The 21,033-nt window shown below is 37.1% G+C and overlaps 3 protein-coding genes across 12 annotated transcripts; 1 reads left to right on the top strand and 2 right to left on the bottom strand.

The window, feature by feature from the left end:
• Positions 1–522: 522 nt before the first annotated feature.
• On the bottom strand, positions 523–7,410 carry LOC106166093 (uncharacterized). 9 transcript variants are annotated; one of them, XM_087013485.1, is made up of 10 exons: positions 6,773–7,410; positions 5,964–6,110; positions 5,623–5,751; positions 5,024–5,171; positions 4,364–4,817; positions 4,182–4,311; positions 3,363–3,769; positions 3,090–3,220; positions 2,611–2,728; positions 523–2,289 (listed from the first exon to the last, which is right to left on the bottom strand). In XM_087013485.1, exons 6-8 carry the CDS (start codon positions 4,233–4,235, stop codon positions 3,217–3,219), a joined length of 465 nt encoding a protein of 154 aa, XP_086869611.1. In that variant the 5' UTR covers positions 4,236–4,311; positions 4,364–4,817; positions 5,024–5,171; positions 5,623–5,751; positions 5,964–6,110; positions 6,773–7,410; the 3' UTR covers positions 523–2,289; positions 2,611–2,728; positions 3,090–3,216. The 9 variants fall into 9 exon arrangements, with proteins under 9 accessions (XP_086869611.1, XP_086869609.1, XP_086869612.1 ...); XM_087013483.1 differs by having other exon boundaries at positions 4,182–4,817; XM_087013486.1 differs by having other exon boundaries at positions 4,182–4,817; positions 5,024–5,219.
• Positions 7,411–8,407: 997 nt separating this feature from the next.
• LOC106171809 (putative thioesterase PNKD) lies at positions 8,408–16,755 on the top strand. 2 transcript variants are annotated; one of them, XM_013552280.2, is made up of 9 exons: positions 8,408–8,429; positions 10,542–10,657; positions 11,280–11,392; positions 11,875–11,933; positions 12,580–12,672; positions 13,178–13,341; positions 13,885–13,971; positions 14,627–14,742; positions 15,067–16,755. In XM_013552280.2, coding segments are annotated over exons 1-9 (930 nt in total). In that variant the 5' UTR covers positions 8,408–8,427; the 3' UTR covers positions 15,247–16,755. The 2 variants fall into 2 exon arrangements, with proteins under 2 accessions (XP_013407734.2, XP_013407733.2); XM_013552279.3 differs by lacking the exon at positions 8,408–8,429 and adding an exon at positions 9,679–9,900.
• A 583-nt stretch (positions 16,756–17,338) lies between these two features.
• On the bottom strand, positions 17,339–20,927 carry LOC106171790 (protein LSM12 homolog A-like). The gene is made up of 5 exons (XM_013552260.3): positions 20,759–20,927; positions 19,819–19,952; positions 19,144–19,253; positions 18,631–18,766; positions 17,339–17,904 (listed from the first exon to the last, which is right to left on the bottom strand). Exons 1-5 carry the CDS (start codon positions 20,886–20,888, stop codon positions 17,791–17,793), a joined length of 624 nt encoding a protein of 207 aa, XP_013407714.1. The 5' UTR covers positions 20,889–20,927; the 3' UTR covers positions 17,339–17,790.
• Positions 20,928–21,033: the final 106 nt, after the last annotated feature.

The following is a 21,033-nucleotide window of genomic DNA, read 5'->3' on the forward strand; positions in this document are numbered from 1 at the left end:
CTAGCGAGCAGAGATTCGTGCGATCCGCAAGTTGCTAAACCTTTCAGAGGGACGGCAGAAAACCCAACGACCCTGTAGGAAATCCTGGATCTGCCCCTGTATATAATGCACGTCTTCAACAACATCAAAGAGTTGTTGGGTTCTTACATCTACAGCGGGATAGTCAATTCTACGGGCTCTAATTCGAATTGGAAAGGCTTGGTATCGGATCGAGTTATTCCCGGAGTAAAAAGTTACACAACGCCGCAGCTTTATTTCCAAAACCAAAAATCAATTTATTACCTGGACATTATCTGGTTTTACGGAAGAAACCATTGTGACAGAAATCGCGAAATCTTAAATTAAGTTTAAGTGAGATAAGGGGCATTTGAACAGAAGACAATTTCGACTGATGATTAAACATGCATGCGACAAATTAATTTGTAATTTTGGTGATTATTATGCCATCTCTATACACGCCTTCCCGTTTTTTAGACAAAAGAAAAATTATAGAATATTTTTATTCAACTATTATGTACAATTTTAAACAGTAGCATTCAATTCATTAATCAATTATGTACACGCCGTAAATTAATAAATGGTAGAACTATTGAAAGTTTTTCCTTTCCCGTCTTTAATCATCTAACATCAAAATGCAAACAGTCCGATAATGCTGGTCTTGTGGTCGGAAGCTGGTACCCGCTGCTTGCGGGCCGTGGGGAAAAACCCGTCTAAACCCTTCGTGGGGAATGCCGGGAAAGTGCCCACGCCCGGATAGTCAGTCTTTATAATATAATAACATCAGTTTTTTTTTCATTTGCACTGCACTTTACAGTTCAATAATATCGTTCCCTTTTAAACAGCATGGTGCGACTGATCCAACTAAGTCTTTCTTTCGTGACAACAAACTATTCCACACTATACTGGTACGTCACATGACGAAGTACAAGAATTTACCAAAGTAATTCATACAGAAAGAGGTACTGCAGCCAATCAAGACACATTTACTACAGTCTTAACATAATTAAAAAGAGAACTTTATCCAAGTGGATAAATTCATAAATAAAGTGACTATCATTTTACAAGTGAAAACATCCATCATAACTTGATTAAAATTCCAAGTATAAAATACGTACAGAGATTCAGGTAATATGATTAAAACTCGGGTACCTCAATGATTTAAACTAAACTTTGACATACAACTTGTTTTAAAACATTAGTTTCTCAAATGTAGTTTTGCCCTGAAATCACATCTTCCTGTATGATACAAATAAAGCATAAAGCAAGCTTGCTTCGAAATATTTCATATCTTAAACTGTATGACCGCCCATGTAAATTTCAATAGGAATTTTTTGATCCGGAGAAAAGAAGGTGCATATGTGATGAACTGGATATATTTGTCAACCATAACACTTGAGAAAATCATAATATTAGTAATGTGCGATCCTCTATCTTGAGAGATGACTGTGTGCACCCAGTCATCCCTCACGAGGAGCAGACTGTGTGCAAAAAATAATAAAGTATTTTTTCAAACGAAAAATATTTCATCACAGATTTTGCACCAGCTATCAATGTAAAACCTCTTCATGTAAAAGCATTTACACCAAGACAGATTTTACAAAGTTGTGAGGGTTGTTAGATATAGTTAGTGTGCTAGATATGATCTTCTCAAACGCTATACTGACGAACAACTCCACGTCATCAAAAGCACAAATTTGAAAAACGACTACATCACTAAAATTGAAATGAAACACAGACGGCCATAAGTGGTGGCAATACCCATCTGCATTTAGAATGTGGATAAAACATGTGGATATGCAATTTTTTTAAAAAATATAACTGTAGAGGCAGACTAATTTTTCATACAGAACCACAATTCATCTTATTCAATTGATTTTTTAATGGAATTATGAATGATCATACTGGACTTCATTTATTCTCTTAAGCTACTGAAATAAAATGGTTCACCGTCATAAGTGAAAAAATAAAACTTACTAAATGCAATTACATCCGACTCACATCTGTGACCCATGAACCGCAAAAATTCTCAATATCCAAAAAAACTCGAGTACATTATTAGATGACATTCCTCTTACATTCAGTATATCATGACCATTCCACATTCTCTAATTTTTTTCAGACGAGCTGTGCCTTTAAAAACCAAGACTGCTAGGACGTCCGATCATCAAATAAAATGGCTACTGGGGCTCTTTGCCAGCGCCATTAAGTGTTTCACATCTTGGACGTTTGGGCTAGGATTGATTGTATCTGCGTTCGGGCATTATTTCTGGAAAACTGCCCTTTCGTAGCCTACAAATGAAATGTAACATGCTCACACAAAAGGTATGAAAAGTAATTGAAAACTTGCAGTAATTGCAACAAAGACCATACGTCACTGGTATTTACGCACCGTTAACTCCAAAGTATTTTGATGTTTCATAATGCTTTGGTTTTTAACACGATTATTTATTTTATTTTATTTCTATAACACAACACAAAAAAACCACATTGTGATTTAGGAGAGTGCTAAGATTCTACAAAAAGAAAGAGACTGGAAAATAAGAGGGATAAAGGAAGGAATATGAATCAGGGAAACGCCTAACAATCTGAGCAATATAAACAGATGCTCACCTGCACGATGGTCCCTTAGTATCACAACGGCATCACTGAAGGCGAGGTTAGGATAGTAGCTCCTAGTATTCTAGACCAGTGACAACTCCACGTGTGTCACATTGAAACTGACGAAGATCTGAAAGTTGGCCGATATGATGTCAAAATATTTTGGATGAATGATTTTTTTTTTTTGCAAGTTTGTGACAAATTAATATCTTTTGACAACTAAAATGAGTTTTTGGATGAGTTTTTTTTTCAAGTTTGTGACAAATTGAAAGTGCCTTTGGATTCTAAAATATCTGCTATATGAATTTACTTAAGTAAATTGTAAATAGAAAACAAAAAATGTCAACATTTAGATCCAAACAGTAATTTAAAACAATCTGTCTAAGTCGTTGCACAAATTTTCAAGTTTGTTGAATTTGCATTGACAAAGGATTTGTAATATCTATAGAATAAAATTCTTTGTTCCCCCTCTACTCTGGCCCATAACTTACCTCAAAGGGTCCAAAATTAATGGTATCACAACCAGGCAAGGATCCTATATGCTGATATCGCTTTCTCCATTTTAACCTTATGAAAGTGGTCCATCATCAGGCCAGGCGCTCGTCAATGCTATCTGCCTCAGCTTCAAAACAAAAATTCAGAAGACGTTAGTTTACCTACCCAACCCACAATCCACTAAATTTTTTTTTTATTTTCGTCTATTTCTCTCTCCAATAACACGGATTACCTTTAAGGGTTTTCCATCTCAGTTAAACACAACATACCTTGGCTTCTCCCCCAATGCAGCCACCTCGTAGACGGACCATGGCGGGACTCGCTGGACGCTCCCCAATGCAGCCACCTCGTAGACGGACCATGGCGGCACTCGCTGGACGCTCCCCAATGCAGCCACCTCGTAGACGCACCATGGCAGCACTCGCTGGACGCTCCCCAATGCAGCCACCTCGTAGACGGACCATGGCGGGACTCGCTCGTCGGTTTTCCACTGCAGCCACCTCGTAGACGGACCATGGCAGGACTCGCACGTCGGTTCCAAAATGCAGCCACCTCGTAGACAGGCTAAGACAGGACTCTCTGGCACCAAGGATTGATCGGAGTCGCTGAGGCATAGATGTGGCCCTCTTCTCCTTGCTGTAGTTGAAGCTCTATCGAGAATGGCCATAACCGAGTTCTGTCAACAGAAAAGAAAAACGGATTAATGACTTTTCCCACCTATGTCAGCAGTCTGCAGTCAGGCTTACCTTTAAGGGTCTTTCATCTCGGTGAAACACCACATGCCTTGGGCGTGTCCCCAATGCAGCCACCTCGTAGACAGGCCATGGCAGACTCGCTGGACGCTTTCCCAATGCAGCCACTTCGTAGACAGGCTATGGCAGGACTCGCCGGCACCAAGAATTGATCGAAGTAGCTGAAGCATAGTTGTCCCTCTTATCCTTGCTGTAGTTGGAGCTCTATCAGGAATCGACATAACGGAGTTCTGTTAACAGAAAGAAAAACTGATTAATGACTTTTCCTACCTATGTCAGCATTCTGGAGTCATGTTTACATGTAAGGGTTTTTCATCTCAGTTAAACACCACATACCTTGGACGCTTCCCCATTGCAGCCACCTTGTAGGCAGACCATGGCAGGACTCATTAGACGCTCCTCTAATGCAGTCACCTCGTGGACGGACCGTGGCAGGACTCTCTGGATGCTCCCCTAATGCAGCCACCTCGTAGACGGACCATGGCAGGACTCGCTCGTCGGTTCTCCGATGCAGGCACCTCGTAGACGGACCATGGCAAGACTCGCTCGTCGGTTCCCAAATGCAGCCACATTGTAGACAGGCTATGACAGGACTCACTGGCACCAAGGATTGATCGGAGTCACTGAAGTGTACATGTGGCCCTCTTCTCCTTGCTGTAGTCGGAGCTCTATCGAGAATCGCCATAACCGAGTTCTGTGAACAGAAAAGAAAAACGGATTAATGACTTTTCCTACCTATGTCAGCAGTCTGTAGTCAGGCTTACCTTTTAAGAGTTTTCCATCTCAGTGAAACACCACATGCCTTGGACGCTTCCCCAATGCAGCCACCTCGTAGACGGACAATGGCAGGACTCGCTCGTCAGTTCCCAAATGCAGCCACCTCCCAGACAGGGTATGGCAGGACTCGCTGGCACCAAGAATTGATCGAAGTAGCTGAATCGTAGATGGTGTACCTCTTTCCCTTGCTGAAGTCTGTGTAAACAAGTTGAAGAATGTGATAAACGCTTTTTGCTCTAAGAAATTTATTCTTTGAGTTTAGTAGGATATAGTTTCTTATCACTGTCTATATAAGAAATACAATAAAACACCGATAATACACAAATAGAGGGATAAGGGAAGATCTGAAAAAACGGATTAATGATTTTTCCTACCTATGTCAACAATGTATTCAGGCTTACCTTTAAGGGGTTTCCCTCTCAGTGAAACACCGCATGCCTTGGACGCTTCCCCAATGCAGTCACCTCGTAGAGAGGCTATGGGAGGACTCGCTGGCACCAATGATTGATCGCAGTAGCTGGCGCGTAGATGGTGTACCTCTTCTCCTTGCTGTAGTCGGTGCAAACAAGTTGAAGAATTTGATGAGGGCTTTTTGCTCTAAGAAAATTTATTCTGCGAGTTAAGTAGGATATAGTTTCTTATCACTGTCTATATAAGAAACACAATAAAACACCGATAAAACCCAATGAATAGGGGGATAAAGGAAGATCTGAAAGTTGGCCGATAGTATGTCAAAATAATTTGCACGAGTGATGTTTTATGCAAGTTTGTGACTAATTGAAAGGGCTGTTGGATTATATGAATTTCCTTGAGTAAACTGTAAATAAAAAATGTCTACATTTAGCGAGTAGGCAAAAGTTTCAAAACAGTAATTAAGCCCTTGCATAAAATGCCCAGTTTGTTGAACTTGCATTGACAAATGATTTTTTTATTTATAAAATCTATAGAATGAATGACAATTTAATTCATTGTTCACCCTCTATCCCTACCCATAACTTACATTGAAGAGGCTTAATCCCAATAGTATCACAACTAGGCAGGGGCGCTTGACATCCCATATATATCGCTTTTTCACCTTGTGAATGTGGACCATCATCAGGCCAGGCGCTCGCAGTGCCATCTGCCTCAACTTCAAAGACAAATTAAAAAGTCAGTTTCTCTCTTTACCTCTTCCCCCACCCAACCCACTCACCTTATTTTTTTTATTCCAGAAGTGGGTCAAGGGGAAGATGCCTTGTGATAGCGATCTGTAAAATTAATGTGGCTAAGGGCTTCATCTCAAAAGTTCAGTAAGGTAAAAAATGACGTTAGTGTATTATGTTCCCCAATAACATGAGTTACCTTTTACGGCTTGGAAGGTTTCCATTTCAGTGAAACACCATATGCTTCTGATGTTTCATGCAGCCACCATGGCAGGACTTGCCACCCAGGGATTGAAGTGATAACATTTGCCACTCTTGTTGCAATTCTTAAGAAAAGTAAGGAGCTCTGTCAGGAGTTGCCATAATTGATTCTGTAAATATAAAAGAAAAATAGCAATAGTTTTTTCCTTTACCTCCCTCTCACAATGTGCCATCTTTGAAAAGTGGTTTATCCCAAAAGTGTGGTCAATGAACGAGGGAAATAATTTTTGTGGTGAAAGTGGACCATTTCATAACAGTGCATGGCTTAAGGCTCTTCAGTGCTATCTACCAGAACATTGAAATGAAAGTGACATTAGTTGTCACGGATCTAAGGAATTCATTTTGAATGACAGTGGACTAGCTGCCTCATGAAAAAGTTTAGGACCTCAATGTTATCAACCTCGCTCACCTCAAAATGTAAATAAACTTTTTAGCACAAATAAGTTCTTAAGAATTATGATTAGACGGTTTTTTTACCATTCTGACTTTTAAGATGTTTTCTACCAATCTGACTTTTAAGATGTAAACAAAGTTGAACTGTTGTCCATAACTTGTATCAAAAGCAGTCTGCAGCATAAACAGTAATTAGTTTTATTAGAAAAACGAAATTGCTATCATTTGATACCAGTAATAGCCTAACTCTGGACTGCTCCATTTTTATCCTTTTGGTCTAAAATCAAAGACCAACTTTTAAAAACTTTTTGTGAAACCCGTATCAGTGATCTTAATGAGTATAGCAATGAGTACCTGTGCCATGATGACGACACCAAACTGTGAGAAGTAATCCTGCAAGCCATCGTCTGTGCTCTTTCAAGGCAAACCCAGCAACATCAGGTCACATCACTTCTTGCTGTCCATCTGCTTTGTTTCCACGTTCGTATTTCCCTGGGAATCGTCTCCTTTTCTTTTGTTCTCTAAAACGGTAACACTTTCCAATTATTTCTAAGACTGTTTATTGAATTACCAAGCCTTTGTTGTATCAACATCTCTATTTTCTGTGAAGTCAATGACTGTGACATATAAATAATTGCTTGGACTGTGGACAGGTAGATTTTTAGAATGTGTAAATTTAGTGTTATGACCATTCGATTTTTTCAAAAGAACTATTGATTTGATTCAAGTTTTTTCAATGTAGCTGTTACTTCATGATTTAAAATAAATGCCACGGTTCGTCTTGTTAATAATGATATTAAAATGCAATGCAGTCCAGTTTTATTGAAATTTGTATTCGGACCACTTAATCCTGATGCAGACCAGTATATTTCAGGAAAGTTGTAGTCCGAATGGCCAGTAAGGTGAAAAGTTTATGGCACAGACTGCAACTGAAAAAAATCATTTTGAATATTCTATTTCTCTCCCCAACAACACGGATTACCTTTAAGGGTTTTCTAAATTCTATTTCAGTGAAACACCACATACCCTGGACGCTCCAGCAATGCAGCCACTTCGTAGTCAGACCGTGGCAGGACTCGCTAGACGCTTCCCCAATGCAGCCACTTGGCAGGCTATGGCAGAACTCGCTGGCAACAAGGACTGATGGAAGTAGCTGAAGCGTTGGTGGTGTCCCTCTTCTCCTTGCTGTAGTGGGAACTCTAACGAGAATCGCCATAATGGAGTTCTGTTAACAGAAAGAAAAACAGATTAATGAGTTTTCCATACCTATGTCAGCCCTCTGCTTCCTGGACCTGAAATAAGAAGAAACCTGGAATGCATGGAAATATATGCAATTGCACAACAACAATAAGCTGAGAACAGTAGAAAACCGATGATGTTTCCTGCGAAGATTCCTGAGCGACGATTCCTCGTGGAGAGAAACGAAGGTTTTAGCTGGCCAGCTTAGAGAAGCGTCGAATCCACCGTCCAGACGACTGTGTGCGCAAGAAACAGTACGCCGATGAGCGATGCGCTGACTTTGGAAGAGGAAAATATCTGGAGAAATGTGAGTCGATTCCTGTGTCCTTTTTGCTTGATGCGGGGCGCAGCACATGGCATCCTTCTTGTTGTCCCAGATCTGCCTGCGTTGAGTGAACGAAATTTCAAAATTTCGCGCTTTTATACCTTCAGTGAAATATAGTCACATGGTGGCGTTCTTGTTGCCACCAATGGTCAACTTGTTCATAGGGGATGGCGTTTGATAGTGATGCACAGATTTGATAATAATATCTTATAAACATATATACATTTTCTACTTTGATAATTCTGTTTATCACTTAATTTTGTAATAAGAATAATAAGCACTAAGCAGTGACTTCGAAATGTACAGGCAAATTTGATGACAATTTCTGAGCAACATACCTTCTCCCCAAAATTATGATGGGCACAATGTCCGTTAAACTGGTACAGGTAGCCGTGAACTTCTCGCAGGCCACTGCAGTGCGTGTGTATTGGAACACTGATCCAAAATATGGGTAATGTAATAGAGCGTAGGGTGACTGCATTTGAGGCAGCCTGAGGGAGCATGATTGTTTTGATTGTAGTGAATTATAGTTACTGGTACTGGTAGCATGTACAGCCACCTCAGCACTATGAAATACATTTTGTAATCAACTGATATTTTGAGAAATGAAAAACAAGTTATTGTGATTTTACGAAACGAAAGAAAGCAGCATTAGGTACTGTAATATGAAAAAGGCTTGATTAACTTCTACCAGGCAGTAGAAACAAATGAATATTTTTTACATATAAAACGTCTATTGATATAGATAATTGTCAACAACGGACGCCTCCCTTCATGGCTTCGGGTTATCTGTAGGCTATTCTTATGCGAAAAGCATGAATAAAGGTAAAAACGAAACAAATCATAATAAGACAATAAGATAAAAATTGAAATTAGATATTTCTCATTTATACGTTTACTTTATCCCCTTAAACCTCTGTTGAAAACTGTAGGGCCTACTTAACTGGACTGGACTTAAATTAAACCATCGTTACTCAGTGGCGGATTTAGGGGAGGTGTCAGGGGGGTCTTGACCCCCCCCTCTTCGATATCTGAAAAAAATCACACCAATGGTCCCCTCTTGAAATTAGAATTTGAACTAGCTAAATCATAGTTCTATAAACCGTACCAAATAGCACGTAGGCTACCATTCGCCCTGTAAAATACCCAAAAATTTTCGGGGCATGCTGAAGGTCCCAAAACCCCACGGGGGTGGGGGGTGGGGTAGGGGGTGAGGGTCGGCTTCATATCCGCGGATGCCCCCCTTCAAACAATCCTGGACGACGATCAAAATGGTTTATTTTTTAAACGAATTAAACGGACATACCGGTACATTTGCCACTCCTTTTAATTAAATTTATAATGATAAATTTATTTTTTTTTCATCAATTTATTTATTTCCATTTTGCTGTGTGTAGTGTTTAAAGTACTTTTACGTCGCTTTCAGGTTCACTGATCGATTAGGTGACAGACTCAACCGACACTGTGAGTGTGTGTGTGTGTGTGTGTGTGTGTGCGTGTGTGTGTGTGTGTGTGTGTGTGTGTGTTGTCAAGACAAGCCTATCCCAAACCGTTGTTTAGAAGGAATTGAACTGATTGAGAATCTTCTAGACACTACTATAAAAAAATTCAGTGGATAAAGTGGATAATTGATTTAATAGGGAAATGCACTAAATGCACAGACAAAATAAAATACTCGACAATACGACCGGATATATGTAAGCCTATCTTGGGAATTCCGTGCAGGGTGTTTCTAAATTCTATTTATTTTGTCTTGGGTCTAATATGACTGTGGTTATGGTCTCGGAATAATCAAAGCTTTCTATCTCTGGATATTCATGGTTTCTCTCTCTTTGATGCTATATGGAGGGCTAGTGATCTCAGTGCTTCTTTTATTTAAGAAAATGAGCAACGTTAAGAGTCCGTTTTTCAAAATTGGGTAAGTTAATTTAGATCGATTTTCATTTGAATGCCAAGTTTTACATTTACATTTCCTTACACAGCGTTTAACTCTATTGTTATCATAGATCGATTTTCATTTGAATGCCAAGTTTTACATTTACATTTCCTTACACAGCGTTTAACTCTATTGTTATCATTACATTTAATGTTTTTATTAATGAAAGTAGAAGAAGAAGAATGTGTGACGAGACTATATGAATGATCATGCTTACCAGTAGTCAAAATGACCTTTCAGTTTTACATATATTTTGTTATTATTATTCTACTACTAATAATCCCTGATGTTTAGTTGCGATCCACTCGCTGTGAGCAAGTGACTCGGCAAGTGGATCAAACATTACTACGGTGTGGTGATAAAATGCTTCGTTTATGTGTATTGTGTAGTTGTGCTGCTAACTATCCATCAAAATATCTATTTATTTATTTGATGCAGTTAGATGTAAAGTCCATGATCTGATGATTGTGCCTTGTACATGTACCATATGTACAGGTATATATGTGAATGTCTACGGACCTGTCTTATCTTTGAGTAATATAACCACTTCCTCCATAAACAAGTATTAATTGTGTGTGTAATAAAGCTTCTTTTATGATTATATTGCAGTTTTCACTTTTCAGGTATTTCCTATACTCTCGCACAAGAATTGGTCAGTACTACTTCCAGAGGGAGTTGTCCAAAGCCAAACAGAAATTTGAACATGGCCATTCTGTTACACAGGACACTCAGTTTGATGGTAATTAATAGAATTAGGCCACTGTTAGGAATATGTTTGTTTTACAGTGGCCCTTTATGCACCTGCAGGGGTGAAAGTTTTCAGGCTCATGCCTGAGTTCAGGGTATTCGGTCTTCAGTTTGATTTTTTTCATATACCAGTATGGTCTTAATGTGATGAGATGTTGTATATTGAAAGCTATGTTTTTAGGATTTTCCGTTTTTAAAACTGTCATCCATGCACCTATGTGTCTTACTAAAATGCTCTGTGACTGTGAGCAGGCAAGTTCAGCATTTAGATTGAATTAAACAGGGACTTATATTGAACAAGGATAGATTAAAAGAATAATGAAAAGAAAAGAAATAAGTTTGTAATCTAATTTGATGATGAATGTACCAGTTGTTGAGCTCGCGACAGTCAAAAAAAAAAATAAAATTATAATTTATTCAACCCATGTGCATGCACATGCACTTCAAAAAGGCAATATAACATATTTTAATGAATTTGATGAATGTGAAATCGTAATTTTAATCTGTTCATGTGAACACACTCAGAAGACAGGGAAGGTGTCTATTATTTATATTATTATTATTATTATTATTTGGAACTATTTTGTCTAAATCAAGTGAGTATTTTTTTCTAGGATTGAAGATCCATCCAATTCCAATGTCTGAAGACAACTATGCCTATCTTGTCATTGACCAGAAAAATGATGTGTCTATATTAGTGGACCCTGCAGATCCCGAAGTCGTCCAGGTATGACAAGACCTGTTCATATCCTGACTAACTTAGACCTGTCTAAATGACATCATCATATGACCAGATGACATAGAAATAGCTACTGTGCCTCAGGATTTTAAATGTAAAATCATGCAGTATTAGAATCCAAGGGGCATTTGCATTGAGTTATATAGATATTATTTATTTCAAAGAATAATGATATTCAGTTTCCTGTTTATCATTGTACTTATTCTGCTCAATTAAATAAATTATGCATAGATATACATAGAAATTGGCATAATATGAGCATATGTATATATATATACAAAAGTACGTAGAAACAATATGCAGGCCTGTGGCCATTGGGTGTGTGTGTGTGGGAGGGGGTGCATTATGTTGAATGAAACTTTAATCAAGGTTATATGACATTTCTCAAGATGGGTCAACTCATGCTCTCTCTCTCTCTCTTTCTGTTTTGATTTATGAAAGCATATAAAAAATAAATGAATATTTTTTAGGAATACATTGACAAGGAAAAAGTGACACCTTCAGCAATACTGACAACACATAAACACTGGTGAGTGTGACAGAAATTTGTGGTAAACTGATTTTATATGAAAATAGCATGTTACTTTTTAAAATGAATCATTATCATGGTAACCCCTTTTAAAGATATTAGATTTTTGTTTCTGTGCCTGAAGTAGCAATTCTTCATGAATATGAACAAAGATGATGGTTTTTGGATGATTTACTTATTTTTGAACTATTTTATTACAACAAAAATTAAGAATGGCAATACTTTTAAATTAATATCTCTGTCACTGGTCACCGTGGCTGCAGAAAACTACTGGTTGCAGGCCCATAAGAAGGGGGCTTAAAACAGCCTTTTTATCCAGAAGAGGTCAGCTCTGAATCAACATATGATCCAGACTGCATTACTTCTCAAGCAGAGTCAACTAAATGGTGTTAAAAGGTTAATTTTTTTCAGAAAAGGCCTATGTGGAGGGAAATCTAAATATCACTGGCCAGAGATGAAACTGTAGACAATGTGAATTTAATCTTCAAAGACTAGAAAATTTAACTTTAAATTTTAAATTCTATACCAGCCTGTTGCCAAACTGAGTTCCATATTTGGAAAGGTTGGTTCTGTCATAACTGGTATTTAATATTTAAATTAATGTATTTGATATTTTTAAAAATTAATGTCAAAGTGTTTTTCTTAGGGATCACAGTGGGGGAAACAGTGAATTCAAGAGGAGATACAGGGACATTCTAATCTATGGAGGTGCCATGGATAGCATACCAGCTGTTACCAAGTAAGGCTCCATGGAGAGTTTACCAGTTATTAACATGTAACAGCTCTTTTTATGTAGGGTTTTTTTCATGAGTACTATATTTCCTTGGTGCTGGTAGGTTACGGCTTAAGTGGAAGCTGAGTTACACTAAAAACATTATGTATATCCTTTAAGAGGTTAAAAATCATTAAGAATGTAAGATCTAAATTTTAAAGTAAATATTATCATAGAACTACAATTTTACATTTTCTTTAAAAATTTTTTGCACACCTTTTTCGGACTGAATCTTTCAAAAAAAAAAAAAAAAAAACATTTGAGTCAAGTCAGCAACACACACTTTGTGCAATTTTTGCATAACTGTTTGATATTTTTAGGTGTAGTGTCTCACCTTAAGAATGTAAGATCTTAATTACTGAACATATTTATCCACACTGAAAAGTACTGTAGTACTGGTATACTACAGCCAAAAATTTTGGACATATCATAATTGAAACCTTTAATTATTAGTGACACTTTGTTATTCTAGCCCTGTCGCAGACGGTGACAACATCGAAGTGGGCAGTCTCAGGTTTAGGGTCAAGTTTACACCTGGCCACACGGTGGGTCATGTGGTGTACATACTGGACGGCAGCCCCTTCAACTGCCCCAACAGCCTATTCTCTGGTGACCACTTGTTTATCAGCGGCTGTGGTGAGTTTGACTGGACAACTACAACTTTTAACTTCTAACTAAGACTTTAGCAAGTGAGGCAACATGTGTCATTTGGTCTGCTATTAGCCTCAGAAAAAGTCCTATATTTCCATAGACGGCTTGATGGCTTCCAAAATTTTTGAGTTGGTTGGGGGGGGATGGGTTAGGGGTGCTCGGCTTTGCATCCACGGACCCCCTGGATCCTGTATCCACCCCTGAATTGTTGACCTATTCACAATTTTACCCCATTGAAAAGATCGAGTCATTACCGTACCCTCTACCACAGACTGCTTTCACACCAAATGTTCAAGGTTACATCTCTGGGGCAATTCTATACATTCCTTTACTGTGTACCAGAAACCATTTATTATTTAAAGAAACAAATGGGCATACCTGAAACATGGAAATTTTAAGGGGAGAAGCTGACCCTCATAATCTTTCAAAGTCAGTCCATGAAAATGCTTATTTTAGAAGCAATATACATCCAGTGCACGTCCCAGGGAGACATATTCAATGCTATTTTGATTCTTGAATTTTTTTTAGGCAGAATGTTTGAAGGTCCTCCCACTACCATGCTGAGGTCACTGGATAGCCTGCTGGAGTTGTCAGACTGCACATTAGTTTGGCCAGGTGAGTTCTCAGGTTATTCAGGGGCGCATCCAGAAAAATTTTCTGACAGTCTTCCAAATTATCTTTGTTGATCCTTCCTCCATTTTTGACCATCTTCCGACAGAACAAAATTAGATACCTGTTAATGTAAACTTAAAAATTTGACCGTCTTCCGGAAGACCCAGAGGACGGCCTAAATCTGCCCCTGTAATTAGTATGGCCAGGTGAGTTATCAGGTTATTGGTATAGCCAGGTGAGTTCTCAGGTTACAAGTTGTTAGTTTTCAACACCTTATGGGGCTGTACCCTCCCCAGGAAAGTACTAAAACATTTTGTCTTAAACCATGGTTAGCACGTAGAACATAAGACTAAGCTGTGCTGTGTTTGACATGCAACATGCACATCAAAAAAAAAAAAAAAATATATATATATATATATATATGCACTTCGCCTGCGGCTCGACAACAACCTCATTATATTTCACATACAGCTCGGTGACTCGTATTGTATCTGTCACTTAATGTCATCTTTTATGAGACAGTGAAATGTGGTGTATAAGAACCAGGCTTTTTTCTTTTATTTACGTTAAAATATCCCCCATATTTAATTTACTGAGGATAGCAGGTTATAACAGTCAACAAAACCTGCAACCTTTAATTTTTATCTCTTAATTCCAGGACACGAGTATGCCAGAGATAACCTGGAGTTCTCGTCCCACCTGGAGCCTGATAATGAGGAGATAAAGGAGAAACTGGCACATGTTCTACAGCTGAGGCAATCTAGGGCCTGCACCGTAGGTTCCATTCTCTGCTGAAACATAAATTCTAAATTTAAATGGATATTTATGCTTTAAAATATTTTAGGTCAATTTGTTATCTTTTCAGTTTGATCCCTTAGAGGTTTACTGGATTAAATGTGTGTGTATGTGCTGTGTGCTCATGTACAGTTGGATCAGTTGTCAATTCTCCCTGTGTGCTATTATTGGATTAATTTTTACCAGTTATTATTGCACCTTTCATGCTGAAAATTGGTTTAAGTTAAACCAGTTGTGAACAGGCCTTGTCTGCTATAAATGGATTAAGTTGGGCCAGTCATGAACACACCTTTTGTATTGCAGGCTCCATCCAACATGGGGGAGGAGAAGAAACTGAACCCATTCCTGAGAACCAGTGAGGAGAAAATGTTGCAAATCTTGGGCTTTGAACAAAAACCAACAGTTGAGGAAAATTTTGCAGTCAGGGCCAAGGCCCTGGCAGAGATCAGAGAGAGGAAAGACAAGTTCAAATATAAATTGTAACAAAGGCAGAAGAATTTCATTGGACAGTTGTCAACCGTTTTTACATAGATTGATTGCTGCAGTATCAATAGCAAACTTTTTAACTAAGTATGAAAGTGGACTATTTATCAGATCCTACTTGGTCAAGGATCTGTGACCCTGGGTCATGACCTAACTGTATGACCCCAGGTCGGGTCGTGACCTCACTGAATGACCCCAGGTCAGGGGTCATGGGAATATACATACAGTTAGTACATGCAAATATTTCACTTTATACAGTCTAAACTCAAAACCAACTTTTTTTTGTGAAATGGGCCCCAGATTACATTGGACAGGGAATCTCATTAGTTTTACACGTGTCAGAGAAACTGTTTAGTAAAAATGAAACTGCAATTGATTGTAGCTTCCAGTACTGGCTGCTTTTTTTTTTCTTTTCAAATCTATTTTTTCTTGAGAAAAAAGAGAAATGTTTTCTTCTCCCGAATTTTTGCCTTACCTGTCCCTGCACTTGGATTAGATGTTTTAAACCATTTCTGATGGAATTAGTTCATTCTAAATGGCGGATGTCTTCCTGACATTTTATACAAAAGAAAAATAACCAACAGGCATTTTTTATTCAAGGGGTATTATCATTATAAAGGTCTGAATCAGAAAAGACAATAAACTTTGTTAGATATTATGACATGAAAATATGATTTTGGGACATTTTCAAATTTAAAAAAAAAAGCTTCAACTTTTCATATTTACGGTCTGTTGTCCTACGTGTACACTGCTCTGTACCCTGAGTAACTGGACATACCACTGTATGACAGACAGCATGCTGACAGTAGGAGAGGTGCATTAACAGTGACCTCTCACATCCAGGGTACTGCTCTGATGCTGGGCAACTGAAAATTTACATACTTATAATTTATTAATTTCCAGTAAGCAAAAGTTATCGCATCAAATGGGATGGTATACTGTTCCATTTTTTTTCAAAGTGAAAGGGATTCATCTCAGTAAATATATACAAAAACTGCAGCTCTCCTTAAGGACCAAATGCATTGCAAAACTATTAGATTTTAATTATTTTGTTTTGATCAACTTATCATTGCTATCTGTACAAGGAAGTTGCCTTTTTTTGTAAAATTAATGTAAATGGTCCAGGAGTAATTTTGTTATTAAAGGTCATGAAAAAACAAACGTAAAACATTTTGCAATATTAATATATAAATGCCAGTGGTCGGTACCATTTTTATTTATTATTATTTTTAATTGTAAAATGTCAGTTGCTGTCAGGTGATTGCTCATCCCTCCGTTTTGATTTTCATCGAATGTTTTTGTAATTTCTTTGTTTTGTGTTCATGTTTTTATAAAATAACTTGCAAATAACGAGTTCAGCATGTTTTGATAAAAGCAGGCATTTTGACAAAAAATTTGAATTATTTTAACGTTTCATGTTAGAGATGCATTTTGAAGAGTACAAAATGTTTGTAAAGCCATGTGACCAACTTTTTAAGATTTGTATAATAATAAAGAATTTTTTAACAATTTGTCAGTTTCTATTATTTTGAATTCAGTAGGTTTTATATGTGTGTGCATTTTAAACACTGCTGCAGCTGTATTAAATAAAACTTTGGTTGTAACATATCATGTTGTATTGGGCTCATGTCCTCTAGAATTGAAATATGTGCATCTTGCATTTTTTTTTTTTTTTTTTTTAACTAGATATTACAACTTTGTTTTCATAGTGGGTGAAGAAAATGAAACCATATTTAACATGTGCCTGGAAACAGATTCAGTTTTTGACTGTAAACTTAGACCCCATTCCCACAGATTTTAGATCGATCCATCCCTGTGGGGAGTCTCACTAGATTACTGTAAGCTTAGCCGGCTTAAGCGTCTGTCCCGCCTACTAAAAGCTGTAAGGGGGTAATTAACTATGGTGCCCCCAGGAAGTTAGGTCGATCTAAATCTAAATCTCTGGATCGATCTAAATCTCTGGGAATGCACCCTGAGTGATACATGATACATATGAATACCAGTGAAGCTGCTTCTCTTAAACAACAGGGGAAATGATTGAGGGAATTTGTGAGAAACATGCTCATCACCTTATTAAAAAAGCAATCCTGTGTTTAAGTTAAATATTTGTTTAATCATTTTTCCCATTCCACTTAACCAAAACTCTTTACACTGAATGTTTATTCCCCCTTTTTGTTTGGTTCAACTCCCCTCTGACACTTTTATGCAAACCTTGAATGTTATTCCATTTTTACAGTTCAACTCAGCTCCGCGTATATGTAAAAAAAACAAAAACAAAAACAAAAAAAAAAACATTGAATGTGTTACCCCTTTTCAAAGTTCAACATGGCTCTAAATTGTGAAATAAAAAAAAAGAATAAAAAAGTCAAATGTCTCATCCCGTTTTTTGGTTCAATTCAGCTCCAAGTTTCTCACAAAATCCTTGAATATGTGATCCCTATTCTACCATGCTTCCTTCCCAGCCTCTGCGGTTCTTAGCTTTTCCTGACGCCCTTTTTTTGTCATTTTTCAGTTCATAGTTACCACTATAAATTACCAATTGTATCACTGCTCTGGAGATCGGTTGCTCTGTGGTGATGGCGACGGTGACGACGACGATGGTTGTGAAGATGTTGTGGACGAGGAGGCAGACTCTTGGTCGCGTATATGCTTTTCAATCTGGGAGATTAAAAAATGTAAGATAATAACTTTATTAATTGGGGGAAAATTGTGAATTTTACAGACACTGTATTTTTAAGGCATAATTTCTGTAAATAAGAACATTCCTATTGAGTGGTGGCAACAAAATCAAAAAGCAGGTTACTCTATAGGTCTATTCTATGCAGTAAAAGTAAATGTTATACATTTATTTTTACAGATATTTTATGATTATAAAATTATGTATCTGAAAGTTTGATAATTTCTGCCCACAGAAAAGAGAATAATTACTGTATGTTTGGTTTCATTTTTAATTCAATCAAAAATTGCCAATGTGATTCAAGCAAGGAACATAACCTGGTCATGTAAATGCTACTCAATCTTGTTCGAAAATTCTTTATTTGGATTCAGCTTAACTCAATCCAAAACTGTTGATATGAAAGTCAAGCACTGAACATTGTTAGACCTTTCTTTCAGTTCCTTGTCAAAAAAATTCATTCTTCCTGAAAACTTCCAACATTTTCCCCCCATAACAAAACTGGTACCAATATGACATAAAAAATGTGTTTCTGGGTCTCTCATTCTCTTTTATTTTTACTTTTTAACCATTTTTTGTAATTGTTTCTATCTAATTTTAGAGCCATTCTTTTAATAGTGGTATAAACTGACAAAATCCACTTATAATTATGGTAAGAAGTCATAAATGAACGGTTCTTTGAGCACTGCTCGTTTAACTGTAGGACTTACTATTTTCTTGACGTGTTGTGCAGCTTTCTCCTGCGCTTGGTTTATGGGTTTACAGTTTTCTAGGCCATACGGGGGTAGAATAACCACTTGGTCCATTACAATGATCTTCTGGTTCTCCCAGTGCACATCATTAATTCTGAAGATGAACACGCCTTGAGCTTCAATTCACTTGTGCCAAATACTTTTGAACATACACCAGAAAATATTCAACTACTAGTACTAATACTGCTATACCAATACAAGTAAGGGTATTTTGGAGACCATAGTCTGAAAATCTACTGTCCTGAAGAAAAATTCACCGAGTCCAACTGAGCACAACACCAATACTAAGTTCACTAGTACTTTTAAAAATTGTGATGATAATAATAATAATAAGCCAAAAAATATTTAAAACTGCAGTACTAATAATTCTATACCAATAAATGTTATTTGTAACAATAACAATATCACCTGTCCAATAATAACAATCATAATAATAAATAATAATAATAATAACAGTTATAATAAACTCACGTTTTTGTGATTGCATTAAATAGTTTTTGTCCCTCTGGTGTCACCCCAATACCAACATACTTCACCTTCCTCCTCTTTTCTTCACTGGTAGCTCTTACCCTCTGCTGGAGCTGAGGAGAAAGACAGTGGTCCATTAATGTGGAACTTATGAGAAGTGTAAGAGCTTTTCTTCATGCATGTGTCAGTTTTAGAAGCTTAACTCATATGGCAATTTACTTTAAAAAAATCAAATCTGGGGTAGCGCTAACACTCACCAATTTAGCCAAATGCTAAAAGTGACACAAATTGGCTAAACAAAAAGGGCTTGATTTGACTTGGTTTAGTCAAATTATAACTATTTGGATAACAAATTGGTGATTTGGCTAAACGAAAAAAATTGCTAGCGCTACCCCAGAGAATACCTTTCTATAAACCATATCATGCCATGTATACATTCCCAATACATATATGTGTGTGTATGCATTCAAAAACAATAAATAAATAAATAAATAAATAAATAAATAAATAAATAAATAAATAAATAAATAAATAAATAAATAAACAAACACAGTTACACACATGATTTTATACCAGTTAAAACACTTATTAAGTTAAATGACAACAAAAAGGTACAGTTGGGTAAATTTGCTACATGCTGTTGTATGCAAAAAAAACCTATATTCCACTCATACTTACTTTGTTAAAATTCAGATTGGTGAGTGTGGACGGCGGATCAGAACATTCCTTGATCAGGTCAATTTCACTGACCATGTTCAGGTTCAACATTCTCATATCGTACAGGCCTTGACGACCCGGCCCTGAGGGGGATTCTGAATTCACGGTTAAGGAGACAACACTGGATGCACTCAATGAAGAGGTACAATGAACTAGAGACGCAGTGCAGAATTCCTTGAGCTTGTTACTTCTCCCACTTTGTCACAGAAGTGTGCAGATATTGAACTACATAATATATCACTTGCAATTACCCTTTTCACATACTCAGCTGCATTTAGAGCAATAGTTTTTTTTTCTAAAAAACCTAAAAATGTAGCCAACTGAATTGCTGCTTGAAGACAGAATTATTTAAGTTTAAACACATTTTAATTTCCCCAAATGGTTACAATTATAGCGAACACCAGTATAATAGGTTCTAAGATTGGTTATTAGCTGGGGAAAAATATGGTTTATCCTAGGAAAATTCAGAGACAATTTTACACTGGGTACCTTTAAATATCGACATGAAACTGAGTTTTGAGCACATCTTAACTTAAATAAAGACATGTATTAGTTTGTAGGGCATACTTATGCCCTTTATAATTATCAATCTGTCTGCATTTCCATTCTTGACGGGTTAACTCAAAATTTCCAAGGAAAACCCAATGAATAAGATACTAGTAATTGCCCCCAAAATATTGGTAGTACATGAGTGCTATGTCCAAATATGTGAGAATACAACCATCGGCAAAACAAGTGCTAGATGTGGATCAGAGCACTCTTTTGGCCAGTGCACTGGTTATAGTGCCAGTGGAACTGTAACTTGAAAGTTGGAAGTGGAAGCCGGTCACTTTCCCCAAAGGGTTTCATTGCTTCCGATCTATAAAACAAAACGGCACAATATACAGTGCTATAAGGATACTCAATACAAGCATTTTAGTTGTGTGATCGAAAGCGACAACCTCTCCTTGGATCTTCTGTCCATAACAGGTATTGCAAGCCACGATACTCCCAACGTTAAAATAATCACTTTCAGCCATGTTGATCTTCATTTTTCACACAGAGCCAGTTATTCGGGGCAAAGGTATTTTCTTTGATGTGATTGGATAAAATTAAATTATTTAATATTCATGAATATCATGTACTTTTTCAACCAATATACTTAAAATAAATTTAAAATGAGTGATGCACAATCAA

This window comes from Lingula anatina, chromosome 5 (genome assembly GCF_051362555.1).
Source record: "Lingula anatina isolate TDL-2025a chromosome 5, LinAna3.0, whole genome shotgun sequence".
Lineage (NCBI taxonomy): Eukaryota > Metazoa > Brachiopoda > Lingulata > Lingulida > Lingulidae > Lingula > Lingula anatina.

Coding starts and splice junctions, on each gene's coding strand:
- LOC106166093 (XM_087013485.1), bottom strand. CDS start 4,235: ATGAGTCCTGCCATGGTCTGCCTACAAGGTGGCTGCAATGGGGAAGCG. Junction 3,770..4,181: donor GCAATGGGGAAGCGTCCAAG/GTATGTGGTGTT, acceptor TTCTGTTGACAG/AACTCGGTTATGGCCATTCT.
- LOC106171809 (XM_013552279.3), top strand. CDS start 9,800: ATGGTTTCTCTCTCTTTGATGCTATATGGAGGGCTAGTGATCTCAGTG. Junction 10,658..11,279: donor ACAGGACACTCAGTTTGATG/GTAATTAATAGA, acceptor ATTTTTTTCTAG/GATTGAAGATCCATCCAATT. Junction 11,393..11,874: donor CAGATCCCGAAGTCGTCCAG/GTATGACAAGAC, acceptor AATATTTTTTAG/GAATACATTGACAAGGAAAA.
- LOC106171790 (XM_013552260.3), bottom strand. CDS start 20,888: ATGAAGATCAACATGGCTGAAAGTGATTATTTTAACGTTGGGAGTATC. Junction 19,254..19,818: donor CCAATCTGAATTTTAACAAA/GTAAGTATGAGT, acceptor CTTTCTCCTCAG/CTCCAGCAGAGGGTAAGAGC. Junction 18,767..19,143: donor TTTAATGCAATCACAAAAAC/GTGAGTTTATTA, acceptor GTTCATCTTCAG/AATTAATGATGTGCACTGGG.